Source organism: Crotalus tigris, unplaced genomic scaffold (assembly GCF_016545835.1).
Source record: "Crotalus tigris isolate CLP2741 ecotype Arizona unplaced genomic scaffold, ASM1654583v1 scf7180000024433.1590703, whole genome shotgun sequence".
NCBI classification, from domain to species: Eukaryota; Metazoa; Chordata; class Lepidosauria; order Squamata; family Viperidae; genus Crotalus; species Crotalus tigris.
The window spans coordinates 1,327,514-1,342,109 of NW_024100600.1; the positions used below are offsets into that span (position 1 = coordinate 1,327,514).

The window sequence follows — 14,596 nt, forward strand, 5'->3', positions numbered from 1 at the left end:
ACTTCCAGACAGCTTGCCTTCGCTGCAGACAACTTGCAGCACCGTTTGCAGAATGGGACTTTTGGCGGGCTCAGCAGGGCAGAGACAGCCTGAACAATTCCTATTGGCTTTTGAAAGCCAATAGAATTAGACTCTATTCAAGAGCCAATAGAATAAAAGGGAGTAGCACAGCTAAGGAAAAGGGGGGGAAAAATGGCGGACTGCGTTGTTTGGCAACCCCCGTGAAATGGTCGTTCGACCCCAAATGGGGTCCCGACCCACAGGTGGAGAACCACTGGGCTAGACACTTGTCCTTTATTTAGCATTATTTATTAGCTACATCAGCTCTGGCTAATTAAGTCTGGGCGTTCCTTGAATAATAGAAAAAAAAACAGAACCCCCAAATGCAGCCAGAAATACACCTAGCTATAATGGTCGCCCTCAATCAGAATGAGGCGCTTGCAAGCCCCATACAATGAACTCAAGAAACAAAAGCTGCAGATTTCAGAAAAGCATCTTTAATACTCTTTAGGGTAAAACATATTATTTAAAACTGTTTAAGGAAGGCCCTGGACAAACTTCTAGCAACCTTCTTCCTTGAGGTGCTTCCTAGTGGGCGCCAGGAAGAGAGAATCTGTTGGGGTTGCCATTGCCTGTTCCATCTTTGAATTGGGCCCCAATCCAAAGTGAAGGGGACCCAGATAAACTGCATCCTCTTCTGTCATTGATTCCATTTTCCCCCTCCCCCTTCTCTACCGCCGTTCCCCCCAAAATGAAGATTGGAAACCATGCCAAAATACTTCTTCAGGAAGAGTGCACTGCTGCCTCTTTCAAAGCCACAGCATGAGCTCCTTCAGAGAAGCAGTGATTGCTGCTTGAATGTAGGCTACCGGAAGAACCGTCTCATCCCACTGGGATTGGCCCACCCCACCTGTGCCGGCAGAGGAGGCATGCTTTGGGCCCATCGGCCAGGGTATTCTGGCTATTGGGGTCCAGGAGAAGAGCCTTCTCTGCCGTTGTGCCTGCCCTTTGGAACATCTGGCCCCCTGGAGTGACAACCCTCCTGACCTAAAGACCTGGCTCTGCCAGCTGGCTTGGCGTTCCAAAGGGGGGGCTTCAATCTTAGGGGTAGTGGATAGATTAACAACAGCTCCCATCCCCTTCTCGTCCTATCTCCCTTCCTCCTCATCACATAGCTAGGTTGATTATCTGGATTTTGCTATAGTATTGTATTTATATGGTTTTGTATAGTTTTATCTTTTAATATTGTAAGCCACTCAGATTTGCCTTGTGGTAAGATGGGTGGCTAATAAATTTTACAAACAAATAAATCTAGCCTGCTTAGCAGCCTGAAGAGCCGGGAGGATCATGACTCTAATCTGTTTTCCTTCTCATAAGCTTCAGCTTCTGTGGCTGCCATCATAGGGGATTTAACATGAACCCCTAAGATTGCTGGGTTGTACCCACTTTTAAACTGATGGCAGCCTTTCGCTGAGTATCTTTTCATGGAGAAAACCCAGTTGTTGAAGGCTGCTGAATGCAAGTGAGGAAGGGTTAGTCTTTGTGTTATTTATAAATGTCTTTTTGTTTTCTTTCTTTCATTCAGAAATCCTGCACTGGACAGACTGACTTGCAAGACTCCTTTAGCTCTAGGGATTCTGGAGTTTAGCAAAGTAGCGTTAACTCTTCTCTGTTGAAAGAGGGCCTAAAGCAACATCTTCATCCTTGCTTTGGAAGAACATCACTCTGGAAGTGCTGCTGAAGTGTGTGTGTGTGTGTGTTGGGGGGGGGGAGCCAGGTTTTGTATTATTCAGGCATGGGCTGGACTGTTATCTCCATCCCAAGTTCTGTGAGGGATGCAGAGCATGGCTATCATGTGTCAGCACAGGGCAAGGACATTGGGCTCCATCTCCCTCTCCCGTCTTTTTCTGGTTTTCACGATTCCTTGGGTGCATTTCCTGTGTCCTCAGTCATTTGATGGCTTCCCATGATTTGTGGCTAAGTATGGGAATGGTTTCCATTGAAAAATGTGGCTTGAGTAGTATAGCACAAGTCTTCTGTGTATGCTGTGAATCCCACCCAGGGTCATGGCTTGATGCTGCACATGTCAGGTAGTGGATTGGGCTCTGCAGCAGCAGCTGCTCCGATCAGAGTAATGAAGGAGCCTCTGGGGTGGGGGAGGGGCTCCTGCGGTGGTTTGAGGGGCCCCAAAGGGGCCTTGCAGGGGAGGCAGCCTCCGATTGGGGCTTGCTGAGAGTTGGGCGCAGATGGCTGTTCTCCCTTCTCAGAAGAAACCAGTTGCTGGTCTAAGGAACGGGCTCTTTTTGGAACCTGCTTTGATCAAAACGATGTCTGACTCTTCTTAAAGCTTCTCACCCTAGGGTTTCCCACCCTATTTAAATATTCTGCTTTTGACACTTTTGCCATTGCTGGGAGATGGAGGCTCCATGGTGGGAACCTGGGACCTTCTCTAAGCTCCACTTTGAACTCCAAGGCGGAGGAGCAGCCTTGGTCCTGCCAAAGGCCTTTGGTAAAAAGCTAGTGCGGTCCAGACTATGTCATTCTAGCAGGCTCTCCTGGGGCTCACCTCCTGCACAGGTCTCTTGCACATCCACCGCTGCGTGGGGTCTCTGCCACTCCAGAAGGTTCCTGTGCAGCTCTTGCTGACCTCGGGGGCTGTTCCAGGGACGTCCTGGCTGTTTGTCTTCTGTGTTGAGAAGAATGTCGCTTGTCTCCCTCGTGCGCCCCTGTGTGGGGCTTCTTCCTCATGCTGTGCCAGTCTGTCTCTTCTGTTAGTGGTCCGTGTGTTTTGTCCCAAGAGGTTTGGGTTACATTTTCAGTAGTACAGACTCTTTTGCCGATATGAAGGGAACTTTTCAGAAAGAGATCTACTCGGGGTCATTTAATTTTGAATACAGTTTTCAGTCGTTCAAGTTTTGGATGGTTTATATCTAATGTGTGTTTCATTTTTTGGAAAGCTCTATTTTGTATTTAGTAAATGATAAACTATTTTGCTATTTGTACTAGATGAGTACATTGGCATATATAAAAACATTATATATGTTCACACGCATATATTCTTCTTGCCACAGATTTTTGTGGCAAACGTGTGAGTTTATAGTCTCTTCTCCCACCACATGGCATCTGGTAATGGGAGAAAGAGGACGGGATTTGTTAAATCTTCATGGAGTATTTCTGTAATTTTTGTTACAGGTGTTCCTTTGTCTGGCCATTCTGTCAGTGCTGGCTGGCCGTGAAGGCAGCTTCATGCCTGAAGGACGGATCTCCTGCTGCGGGGGGATTTGGCGGGGAAGCCCTTTAGGGTGACTTCTTAAGAGCTGGGATTTGATTCTGCTTTTATTCTCTGTTAATGTCTAATGTTTTTGCAGGCTTTTTAATTTATAACACTAATACCCTCTGCTTTCCCTCTTTTGTAAATCCTATAGATACCTTGAACCTAATTCTGATGCTGAGAAAGAGAGGTACACACATGCTGAGGGAATTATGGGGAGGCAGTGAGGAGAGTGCAGAAAGGCCCCAAGTCAGTTTGCTTTTTTTGGGGGGGGGGGATGTGTCACAGTCTGAGGTCAGCTCCTTGTCAAGAGGTTCCCCTGTCCTCTCTGAAGGGTGCCGGGGGAATGAGCAGGGGCAGTCTGGTGAGCTGCTTGGGGCCAATGCCAAGACACCTGGGACCAATCCTTCATTGAACCAAGATTTTGCCCAGATCCCCAGGTTCTCCTGGCCACATCCCGTAACATCAGCATCTGCTGCTTGTGCAAAATGGTGAAATTGATACTTTGTTGGCTGGTTTTTACTTTTCCTTGGTCCAGTTTAGGTCAATATTTAAATGTGCAACATTTTGAATATGTGATTTGGTTACCAAATGTATCTTTTTGGAGCAAAGGGGCTGCTCAGTAGCTGGCAGAGGCTGGTCCTGCATCTTTGCTCCTGCTTTCTATGGGCAAAGGGAACGGAGGAAGCAGAGCCTGCAAAGGCCACAAGAGACTCAGTTTCCCTTGGCAAGCTCTGCATTTAGCTGCTTCAGCAACCCAGCCTGGTTGCTGGAACTTGCTGTGTTTCTGCACAAAGGCTTCATTCCCCACCTCACTGTTTTCAGGGCAAGAAATGTAAGGGACACTGAAGAATGAGAAAGTCCACCAGGAAGAAGGATCAGTCTTTTGTTGTGGGGGGAGATAGTCCCTGTCTTTTACGTCAAACTCCCTCGCTGAAGGAGGGATTATGGAACTCATTTGTACAATTAAGTAGGTCTTTGTGGTTACAAGACCCAGAAAGAAGATTAAAGTTCAAAAGAAAGTGTGGTCTTTTAAAATACAGTACATTGCCCTTTTAAAGTTTATAGTAAGAATTTTGCCATACAGGTAGTCCTTGACTTACATCCTTTCATTTAATGACCAAAGTTACAAGAGCGCTGAAAAAATTGATCTACAACAGATCCTCACACAGTTGTCACAGTATTCCCATGGTCACATGATCAAAATTCCAGTGCTTGCAACTGGCAGGTAGGTCTGACAGTGAGTGTCCCGGGGTCAAGTGATCCCCTTTGAGATCTTCCCAGCCATCATCCGACAAGCAAAGTCAGTGGGGAAAGCCAGATTCAGGTAACAAGTTTGTGATTCATTCTTTAGTGATTGGCTTAACGACCATAGCAGAAAAGGTTGTAAAATTGAGCATGATTCACTTAACAATTGTCATTCTTAGCAATGGAAAGTTGAGGACTACTTGTAGAATAAAAGGCAAATTGAAAGAAAAAAGAAAATGCAGGAAATGAAAAAAATTTAAAGACTTCCAATTTTCTTTTCAACAGATACTTTATTTAATAATCCCTCCCTAGATATATAATAAAATGTATAAACCCTCAAACTCTTATTTAGTCCAAGCCTGGCTTAATCTTAAAACCCATAAACCATAATTTCATTTCTTTTTTCAGCAAAAGTCCATAAGGTTTCCAATCGTTCAAAAAGGTTTTTTTTAATGACTAAATAGTGTGTAGGACAAGTTTTGCCATTTCTGCAAATTCTGACATTTGCACAATCCATTCTTCCACTGTGGGGATTTCATTAATCTTCCATTGCATAATTGTGCATATGATAATCTTGCTGCAATTACCACATATAAGATCAGTCTGCCGTGAGTTTTTCCTAATTCATTTTCCATAAGACTGAATAAAGAAAGTTCTAGTTGCTTTGAAATATTAATCTTTAAAGATTCTTTGCATCATTGTGTGAATTTGTATCCAAAGTGTATTGGCTTTTTCACAAGTCCATCGTGCATGATAAAATATCTCCTCATGTTTATAAATTTCTAACACTACTTTGAAATACCTTTATATTTTTGATAACTTTTCTGGTGTCATATACCAATAATACATCATTTTATAAAAAAAATTCTCTTACATTTATAACATAATGTAAATTTAACACCAATTACCCAGATTTTATCCCAATATCAATCTCTATATTATATCCAAAATTAATAGACCATTTTGTCATGCTATCTTCAAACTTGTTCATCTTTCATTTCAAATCTTAACAAAAGTTTATACATTTTTCCTATTATATATTCATTTCTGTACAATTCAGTTTCAAATTCCAATTTATATTTTTCAGTTCCATTTGTCTTTTTATCCACATTAAACCTTTTTTTAACTCTATGTATATAAACCATTGAAAGCTATATCCCTGTGAGTTCAGTTGCTCTGTTCATCTTAATTTCTCCATCCTCCTGTATGAATAGGTCTCATGTTAGCTATTTCTTCATATTGGCTGCTTGTGTTCTGTAGAATGCTTCTTTGCTAAGGTCAATAAAGGTATCTTCAGGCCCAACCAGTGTTCGTATTTATTCCATATTCTCAATACATTATTTTTCACATAATTAAAATCCACATTGTTACGCTACAGTAAGAACCTACAGCAAACAAACCTCAGATCATGACCCTCCGTTTCAAGCATTCTTTTTTTTCCTCAGCAAGACCCATCCTTTCATCCAAATTAAATAATAGACTATAAAGTACAATTTAAAATCGAGCAATCCTAATGCTTCCTATCTTTTGCAACCTACAGAATTTTGTATTTAACCCTTGATTTCTTGCTATGCCATACAAATCTAGATAAAATTATTTGCCACTATTTAAAACAGTGGTTCTCAACCTGTGGGTCAGGACCCCATTTGGGGTCAAATGATCATTTCACGGGGTCGCCAAACAAGGCTGTCCGGAATTTTTTCCCCCTTTTCTTTGGCCACGCCCCTGGCACCCGGTGATGTATAAGTGGTTGGGGGTCACCACAACATGGGGAACTGTATTATGGGGTCGTGGCATTAGAAAGGTTGAGAACCACTGATTTAAAAGAAGCATTTTTCTAAATCAGGATTGTTTGAAATAAAAACATTATTCTAGTTAATGTATTTATTGTTCTCACAGAAATTCTTCCAAGCCGTGAAAGTTGCAACTTCTCCTTTCTTAGTAAATCTTCCTTAATTTCATTCCATACCTTAACATAATTACCTTGAAATAACATGCAATTCATATTAGACATAGTAATATCTCACTAGAAAACTGTCTTAAACTCTGGTGTTTAAGACTTCAGGCTAGAAACCTGGAGATTTTGAATTCTAGTTCCACCATAGTCACAAAGCTAGCCAGATGACTTTGGGCTGGTCACTCTCCTTCCATCCTGACAAGAAGGCAGAGACAAACCATGAATGAAATCTTGCTAAGAAAACTGCAGGGACTTGTCCAAGCAGGTGCCAGGAGTCAAGACTGACTCAAACACACACACACAGAGATAAACTTTATTTCTTTCTCAGTTTGAAAACCAATAGTCACTCATGAGGTGGGAGTGGCCTCCAATCATTGCAAGCAGCTCCTGATTTAGTCATAGTAAGCAGGCGGTTTCCCAAAGCACTAAATTCTTTTCAGCTACACTTCTGCATGTCCTGAAGCAATAAGCAGGCTGATCCTCCCTTCCTCTCTACCATAAATACAGCAACTGGCTTGGGCTGTTCCAGCTGTTCAGAATCAGTTCTGTCAGGCCACTCTGTGGAAATGGAGTGTCTTTGGAGCTAGAAGCTTTGTGAATGCCAGAGATGTTCTCCCTGCATCTCTCAGTTCCAGCTTCCCAAGTGTTGGTCACCTTACAAGGGAAGCTGCGTGGATCATGGGAAACAGAGGCTGCGTTCTGCCAGTGCCCCCCCCCCTTCCTTCCTCTTATTTCCTGTGTTCCTGCTTCGCTTTGGGCGGGACAGAAATCAAGCAGCCATTGAGCAGTCCCTTCCAGATCCTGCAATGTGAATGTAGCCTGATTGGGCCCATTGTGCATTTGTGTATCCCTGGCTTGTGTCGGTGGGTTTCTCAGAGCACTGATAACCAATTTTCAATTTATTCTATTGAAGGGGCTGGGGTGGGGTACTTCGTTTGCATTTGTTTTTTTAGCTCTTCTGTGATAACTTGTTGAATATTAAAGAGATATTTTGCTTCTATTGGGACATTTGTATACTTGCAACTATATTTCTGTACACAGCTGCAGTCCAGAATAAAACTTTGAAAATTTTCATTTCATAATGTATAACTGGCGTGCTGTTCTTTCCAACATCTTCCGTTTAATAGCATTAATTCTCTGAGTTTTGCGAAGTGTCTTCCTCTCAGGCTCAGAAGCTGAAGAACACTGAGACTGCAGGAAGAGGCTCACCACGTGAACTCATTCCAGAGCCTCATTTTTTCTGTTGCATTCAGTTGCTCCAGCTGATGGCCACTTTGGGCTGCATACTTGGTATTCCTGGATTGCCATCTGTCAGAAATGGTATAGGGACTCCTGCTTGGGTGGGGAGTTGGACTGGATGACCTACAAGATCCCTTCCAACTCTGTGATTCTATTGTCCTGTCCTATCCTATCCTATTATTCCTATTCCATTCCTCAAAAAGCTTTGGGGTTGTCTGAGGATGCTTACTTTGGGAACAGCATTGGGAGAAGTGCAGATCTTGGCAAAGTGGGGTGGGGGAGGGAAACCTTTATGTGGGAATAGTCTTTACGCTTGATGATCTTCTGAACATGGCCTGTGATTGCCTGGCAGGTGGAAACAGAGATGGAACTCTTTGTTCTGCTTTATGGAGTGCAGACTGAAAAATGTTCCTGATAACCCATAATGTGTTTAAATAGAAATGGGAATGCCCCAAGTTTGGACACTGAGGTTTTAGTTGTGATCGAAGGCCATACAAAAAGCTAGTCTCACCTCTGCATTAATGTCCTCTATTAATTCTGCATTCTGAAACTTGAGTCAATCAATCTGTGTCTCACACAACTAAAGGGACTGCTTTTCTCTGCTTTTTTGGTTGTGCATGTCTCTTCTGCAAGGCCAATGGCCATTTCTAAAGCAACCTACAACTACAGACCTCATTAAAGAGTGTATATAAAAGAGAATCAACTTACCTTGACTTGCCTAGAGGTAAGCTGCTTAGTTATTGTGGAATGCATAACATCCTTCCACACAGTCTAGCAAATTAATCACAGAACATTGGCAAGGTACATATTCAGGGCTTTTATTTCATTAAGAACATTTACAGACAGAAAAGGATGGGCAATTATCACTTCATACCTAGTATGTGACAGATTAGTCTCAGCAGCTAGACTTGGATCTTAAAAAGCAGGCATTGACATTGACGGCATCCTAAATATGCAAAGAGAAAAGATTTCCAGGTTTTAGGCAACATGAATGCTGAAGCAGTGCTAGCAGACTTCTCTAATTTCCATCGGCAGGCAACCTCTGAAGGCAATCGAACCCCACAATTACACCACCAAGAGAACAGAGCTGGTTGGAAAACCTACCTGAATGACCCAACACTGCCTTGGCTGAGCAGTCACTCAGGAAGGCCCAGTTGAGAGGCCCCTTTCCCTGCACCTGCTAATTTCTAGAAGAAGGGTGAGGTGGGCTCATGGCCACTGCAATCCTACACAGCTTCTCAATGGGGCAAATACTTCTCCTGGGCCTTGATCTGGTTGTCTGGTGGGAATGGCTTCCCCAGGTGCTGGCCAACAGTCAGCCCGTATTTTTCCTTTTCCCGCTCTTCCTGGACATCTTTCTTTAGCACAAAGCCTTTAGCAAAATTCAACTCAAAAAGGCTGTTTGGGGCAAAGCTGAGAGGCTCCTCTTCCCAGATGGCTCTCAGTCGCTTCTTCCAATCCTCCAGAATTTGGGAGCGGACATTCTCCGGAGTATGCTGGCCAATACTGAAAGCAATCTGGGGAGCCAAGACTTGGAAGCCGCAGAAATGAAGGGTGCCATTCTGCATGGGTGAGAACCATAAGTGCCATAAAGCAAATGCACCATCTTAGCATTTTGTCTTGGAGGAATCACCCATACCCTGAACATGTTGCCAGGTCCACAGAACCAAGAGCAGTTACTTCAGAGTAGTTCCTTTATTGTTGTTTGACTATAGACAGAAATGTTGCCACAGACTAAATCAACTGCCTGCATAACTAGTAGATAATCACCTGTAAAATGCTGTGTGTGTGTGTGTGGTGTGTGTCCACCTTTACCCTATTCCTGCATACCAGTAATTCTCTTTGCTTTTGGGAAAGAGCCCCTCCCTCCTGAGACTTTGGACTACATTCCGCCTTATGCACACAAACTTTTCTTCCCTTTGGAAACTCAAGAGGCCTGTATTTCAACAAGAGGCTATCCGTCCCCAGGAAGTGAGCTGTTGTCTTCTTTCCTCACCTGTATTGGCCAGAGCAGGATGTTAATGTCTCCATTGATGCCTGCTGGGGTGTACATGGAACCCATCCCGCCAGTGGTGAAGGACAGCACGGCCTTCTTTTTCTGTAGGCCGGCAAAGCACAGTCAGGCACGGCGGTCAGCCCCGCTTCCCCTGGAGCATGGGTAGGCAACCCAAAACACTCAAAGAGCCACTTGGACCCGTTTCCCACCAAAAACAAAACACCGGGAGCCGCAAAACCCTTTTGATATCTAAAATGAAGATAACACTGCATATATCCTTTTTTACCTTTATTATAGGTGTGTGTGTGTGTGTGTGTGTGTACACACACACACACACTAAAAATAAAAGTAAAAATATCACTCTTGGGAATATCCATACTATTAAAACAATGATCACCAAGAGAATGCTTTAAGAGAATAAAATTACATACACACACAGGTAAAAAAAGGATATATGCAGTGTTATCTTCATTTTAGATGTCAAAAGGGTCTCTCTCTCTGTCTCTCTCCCTCCCTCCCTCTCTATCTGCCTTTGGTCTGCCACTCCTCTTCCCCCACTCTCTTTCTTTCTCTCTCTCTCTTTCCTCTCTCTCTCTCTCCCTCCCTCTCTCTCTTTCTCTCTCTCTCTTTCTCCCCCCCCCTCCTATCTGCTGCTCACCTGGCAAGCTTCAAGCTGTTGTCCAACAATCTCAGGGGTAACCAACCTTGTCTCTTTTATGACTCATGGACTCATGGACTTCAACTCCCAGAATTCCTGAGTCAGCCTAGCTGGGCTAGCTAGCTCTCTCCTGCCCTTCCTGCTTCCTGCTTCCTGCAGAGACGCAGCAAAGGGAGGAGCTCCGCCCTGTAAGCTTTTCAGCTCCTCGGAGAACACTGTGAGTGCACTCTCTTTTACACACACACACACACACACAGAGAGAGAGAGAGAGAGAGAGAGAGAGAGAGAAGCAGGGAAGCGCAATTGCCTCTCTCTGTCTCTGTCTCTCTCTGCAAAGGCAGAGGAGGCTGGGAGCCACAGGGGAAGGCCCAAAGAGCCGCATGCGGCTCCGGAGCCGCAGGTTGCCGACCTGTGCCCTGGAGGGAGAGGGACCAGCAGGGTCCTGTTGCCACCACAGCTGCCGGACTGGTCTGGTCTGCCATGTTCCCGCCAGCCCCTAGTGACAGGCCCACTGAGGCTCAGGGACAGGACGGTGGGCCTTTTGGAGTGGCCAGAAAACGGCAGCAGCAAGATACCAGTTGGGTGTGTGTGGCAGATGCCCGCCTGCCGCCCCCCTTCTTTCCGTCTAGGGCTGGGAGTGCAGCTCCTTCCTGGTACCCTGCCCAGCCAAGGAGGGCCAGCTCCCTGCAAGCAGCCCGAGGCGGCGCTTCCCTCCCCCTGCCCGCAGCCGCCTACCTGGAAGGGCCCCTGGTCGTACATAGCGCCGTAGGAGTAGGCAAAGCCCTGGACGAGGACCCGATCGAACCAGCCTTTCAGAATGGCTGGGAGGCCAAACCAATGGAGAGGAAACTGGAAGGCAAGCAGGGCCGGGCGGCGTTAGGCAAGCAGGGCCGGGCGGGGCTGGCCGGGTTCTGACCCGCTCCCAGGCCCAACGAAGGCGGCTCGGGGGGCGCGGGAGCGAAGCGCTCGGCCCAGGGGCTTCTGCGGCGCCCCGGCTAAGCCCGGACGGCGCCGATCGGCCGCCAGATGCGCCGGCCGCGCGGAAAAGGGATCGGGGCTGGGCGGCCGGCGCGGCGCGGCGCGGCGCGAAAAGCCCACCTGGAAAAGGACGAGGTCGGCGGCTGCCAGCTTCTCCATCTCGCTCAGAATGTCGCCTCGAAGGCGTCCTTCCTTCCAGGCCAGCCCGGCCTCCTTCGCGTAGTTGAGGCTGCGCGGGTCGTCGGGGTCACCTGCGGCGGGGCGAGCAGCAAGTTAGGCGGCGGCGGGGAGCGCGCCAGGCAGGGCGGGGAGGCGGGACGGGGCGTTAGTACCGGCGAAGTCCGCGCGCGACAGGACCGGGTCGAAGCGCTCCGCGTAGAGGTCGGAGACGGCGACGATCCAGCCGGCGCCCTCCAGCGCCTCGACGGCCGCCCGCTGCATGGCGTGGTTGAAGGAGGCCGGTTCCTGGTGGGCCAGCACGATCAGCGCCCGTCTCGCTGCCGGAAGAGGAGGAGGAGGAGGAGGAAGGCGCCGGCTCGCTCGCACCCCTCCCCCCCACCCGCCAGCAGCCAGAGGAGCGGCGCCCCGGGCAGAACCGCAGCCCGCCCGCTCCCCGCCCCGGCGCTGCCTGAGCGCGGAGTTCCGGAGGGGCGGTGGCTGGGCGACGGGGCCCGCCGCGAGGGAGACTTACCAGCCATGGACACCACGGGGCACCGCGGCGGCAGGACTAGAGAACGAGCGAGCGAGCGCGGAAGCGCCTTTAGCAGCGGCCGGTGGCGGAGAGCTGCAGCGCGTCGGGGTCCAGCGGGCGCTCGCTCCAAAACTGGCCCGGCAGACTCCGCCTCGTCCGCGACCGCCGGCCTTTGGAGGCGGCGCTCCCTCCCGCGCCTCGCTCCGCCTGCCGTCGGAAGCTGGGCGGCCCCTCCCCAGCCTCGGCTCTCCGCTCTCAGGCCGGCCGCGGCGAGTCAGTGGGTGCGGGCGGCGTCTCGGAGGTCTCCGGAAAGGGCGCGTTAGCAGACCCTCTGCCCTTCGGCCGCCCTTTCCCCGCTAAGGGTGCCCCTCTCCCGTCCTTAGGACGCTTGTCCCAGAGGACAGAAGTGGCTGATTAGCCCCGGGACCGGCAGCTCGAATGCGGCTGCCACTCGCCTGGATGGCTGGCTCCCATCAACTCTGCCTCCTTCAAAGGGGGGCAGCTGGGATAGAAGAACCTGGAAGGAACCGCTCCCGGCATACTAAAACAAGGAGGCACCGCCTCCCCCGGGACCCCTGGATTGCGGGCCCTGGTGGCAACCATGCTGGTATCCACAACAGGAGAACTTGGGCCCCAGATGGCCTTTGTTCACCATAAACAGGTGGCTTCCTGCCAGCTAAAAGATGGTCCTGTTCTGGGTGCCTCACCCACTGGCACCCACTGCCCTCAACCCACTGAAACATCCCACCAGGTTATGCAGGACGCAGGAGCAGCTTCAGTGACAACAGATTTCTGCTGCCAGATTTCCATATAGGTGGGAAGGTAAAGAGTGCCACAGGCATCTGTGTGCAGCAAAAGCCCTTCCCATCAGCTGAGAGGCAAAGGGGATGCCGGCGGCTTTTGGCCCTGCAACTTGGAATCAAACACAGGCCAGAGCAACCTGCACACCGAAGCCTATAACAGCCCAGCCAGGCTTAGTTCAAAGTGAAGATAGAAACACCTCCCCCCCCCACTCCAAAGGGTCCAATCTGAGTCAGTCACCTGGGCCAAAAGTTTCTTCTTCCAAGCTTTCAGGCTTATACCTGCAAGAGACCAATGGCCCAGGTTCAAAGTTTTGATCTCTCTCTCTCTCTCTCTCTCCCTCCCTCCCTCCCCCCCCTCTCTCACACACACACTACACAAGGCACTTTTAGCATTCAGCAGCTGGCCCGCATTTATGACCTTGCAGTCACAATTTACTTTTTTGCCAGAAATACTTCTGGTTTCCAGCAAAAAAAAGGGTCTGTAATAAATAGGTTTGCTTAACAACTACATTTGCTTAATCACCACAAAACAGGTCGTACAAAAGGGTCCTGTTTTGTGATGACCCGCTTTATGACAGTTACAACTTATGACCATAACCTCCAGGCTCAATTACAGCCAGAAGTCAAGGACTATTGTTACACATCTGCAGTTTCTCCTTCAGAGGTGAAAATCATAACATAACCACCCACATCAGCTAAATTGGTTAGAGGTGGTAATCATCCAGTTCAAATATTCAAGTCCAAATTGTACTACAAAAGCCACTGCTCAGTCCCACTAGGTAGGCCAGGCGAAGACTAGAACTACACTTTATTGAGAGGGGCTGTAAGAGACTCTTGCCAGTCTGATCAGGCTTTCCGTCCTGTCCTCCTTACAGTCCAGAAAACCAGGGAGGCATTTGCCTTCCAAACATTTCTGGCCTATTTCCCTCAAGGTCACTTTCCTTCCTCATTGCAGGACAAAGGTCAAGAGGAGGGAAGAGAGCCAGGCAGAAAATCCAGCTGGACTTGTCTGGTGAGGGTGTGTCCTTTTCAGATGCCCAGGAAGCTGGAGTGGCCCCTGCGAAGCCTTACCAGTTTTGCACCCAACTCTGGTGGGACTCTGTGGCCTGAGCTCACACAAGACCCCAGTCAGAAGAAAAGCTACGGGAAGAGCTTTGTTTTTTAGGCTGAAATGGTTGCAGAGTTCAAAGGCCAGCACACCAACCCAGGCAACTGGGCATTAGCATGTTCTGAAAAGCACACTGCCTTTTCCAGATTCTGTGCATTTAACTACCTGTAGCTGCTGAAATACAGCAAGTTTGCAAAAGATTCTTTTTCACAGGAAACTCTGCTGGAAGAAGAAGAAAGCTTAATTCTTTTCTTCAGTCTGCAAGTGATCTCTCAAGGGACAAAATCAAACAATGTAGGACAAACAAATTTGCTGAGTCTCCCAGAAGGATTGTTTCATCATATGTACCTTTAAAGCCAGAACCCCAAGGGAGGTTTCTAGCATCTGCTAATGTTAGGAAAGCCAAGATGCACATTTGACAGAAGAATTGCACTTTAGTCTTGAACAGCTACACTGAAACATCTCGGAGCGTACCTTGAGCATCTTGGGAGAAAAGTAACACAAAACTGGCCCATCTCCAGCTATCCAAATCCATTCTGGGTTGTTGATGAAAAAAAGGAAGACGAATGATGGACCTCTCTGCTGCTTGGGCTGTCTAACCACAGGAGAAACCAGAGAAGGGTCCCTGTAGGGAAGTTTCCATCAGC

General features: G+C 47.9%; 2 protein-coding genes across 25 annotated transcripts in view; one reads left to right on the plus strand and one right to left on the minus strand.

Moving 5' to 3' along the window:
* The window catches only part of NFAT5 (nuclear factor of activated T cells 5), a 53,910-nt gene extending 46,348 nt beyond the window's left edge, over nt 1-7,562 (plus strand). For all 21 annotated transcript variants that reach the window (XM_039330909.1, XM_039330907.1, XM_039330910.1 and 18 more), the window contains one exon: nt 1,586-7,562. The gene's annotated coding sequence lies outside the window, so the exon portion shown is untranslated. The remainder of the gene's footprint in view (nt 1-1,585) is intronic.
* A 955-nt stretch (nt 7,563-8,517) lies between these two features.
* NQO1 (NAD(P)H quinone dehydrogenase 1) lies at nt 8,518-14,556 on the minus strand. Of its 4 annotated transcripts, XR_005555139.1 has the most exons (8): nt 14,424-14,556; nt 12,039-13,120; nt 11,680-11,847; nt 11,468-11,598; nt 11,105-11,218; nt 9,712-9,813; nt 8,820-9,277; nt 8,518-8,661 (listed from the first exon to the last, which is right to left on the minus strand). XR_005555139.1 is itself a non-coding variant. In XM_039330935.1 (7 exons), the coding sequence occupies exons 2-7, from the start codon at nt 12,043-12,045 to the stop codon at nt 8,954-8,956; spliced, it is 843 nt and encodes a 280-aa protein (XP_039186869.1). In that variant the 5' UTR covers nt 12,046-13,120; nt 14,424-14,556; the 3' UTR covers nt 8,518-8,953. The 4 variants fall into 4 exon arrangements, 3 of the variants coding, with proteins under 3 accessions (XP_039186869.1, XP_039186868.1, XP_039186870.1); XM_039330935.1 differs by having other exon boundaries at nt 8,518-9,277; nt 11,680-11,844; XM_039330934.1 differs by having other exon boundaries at nt 8,518-9,277.
* Nucleotides 14,557-14,596: the final 40 nt, after the last annotated feature.

Bases quoted from the DNA above. Each gene is read 5' to 3' on its own strand.
- NQO1 (XM_039330934.1), bottom strand. The intron at 9,814-11,104 runs GTAGGCGGCTGC...GCCGGCCTACAG, and splicing joins ACGACCAGGGGCCCTTCCAG to AAAAAGAAGGCCGTGCTGTC. The intron at 9,278-9,711 runs GTGAGGAAAGAA...TCACCCATGCAG, and splicing joins TCCTGCTCTGGCCAATACAG to AATGGCACCCTTCATTTCTG.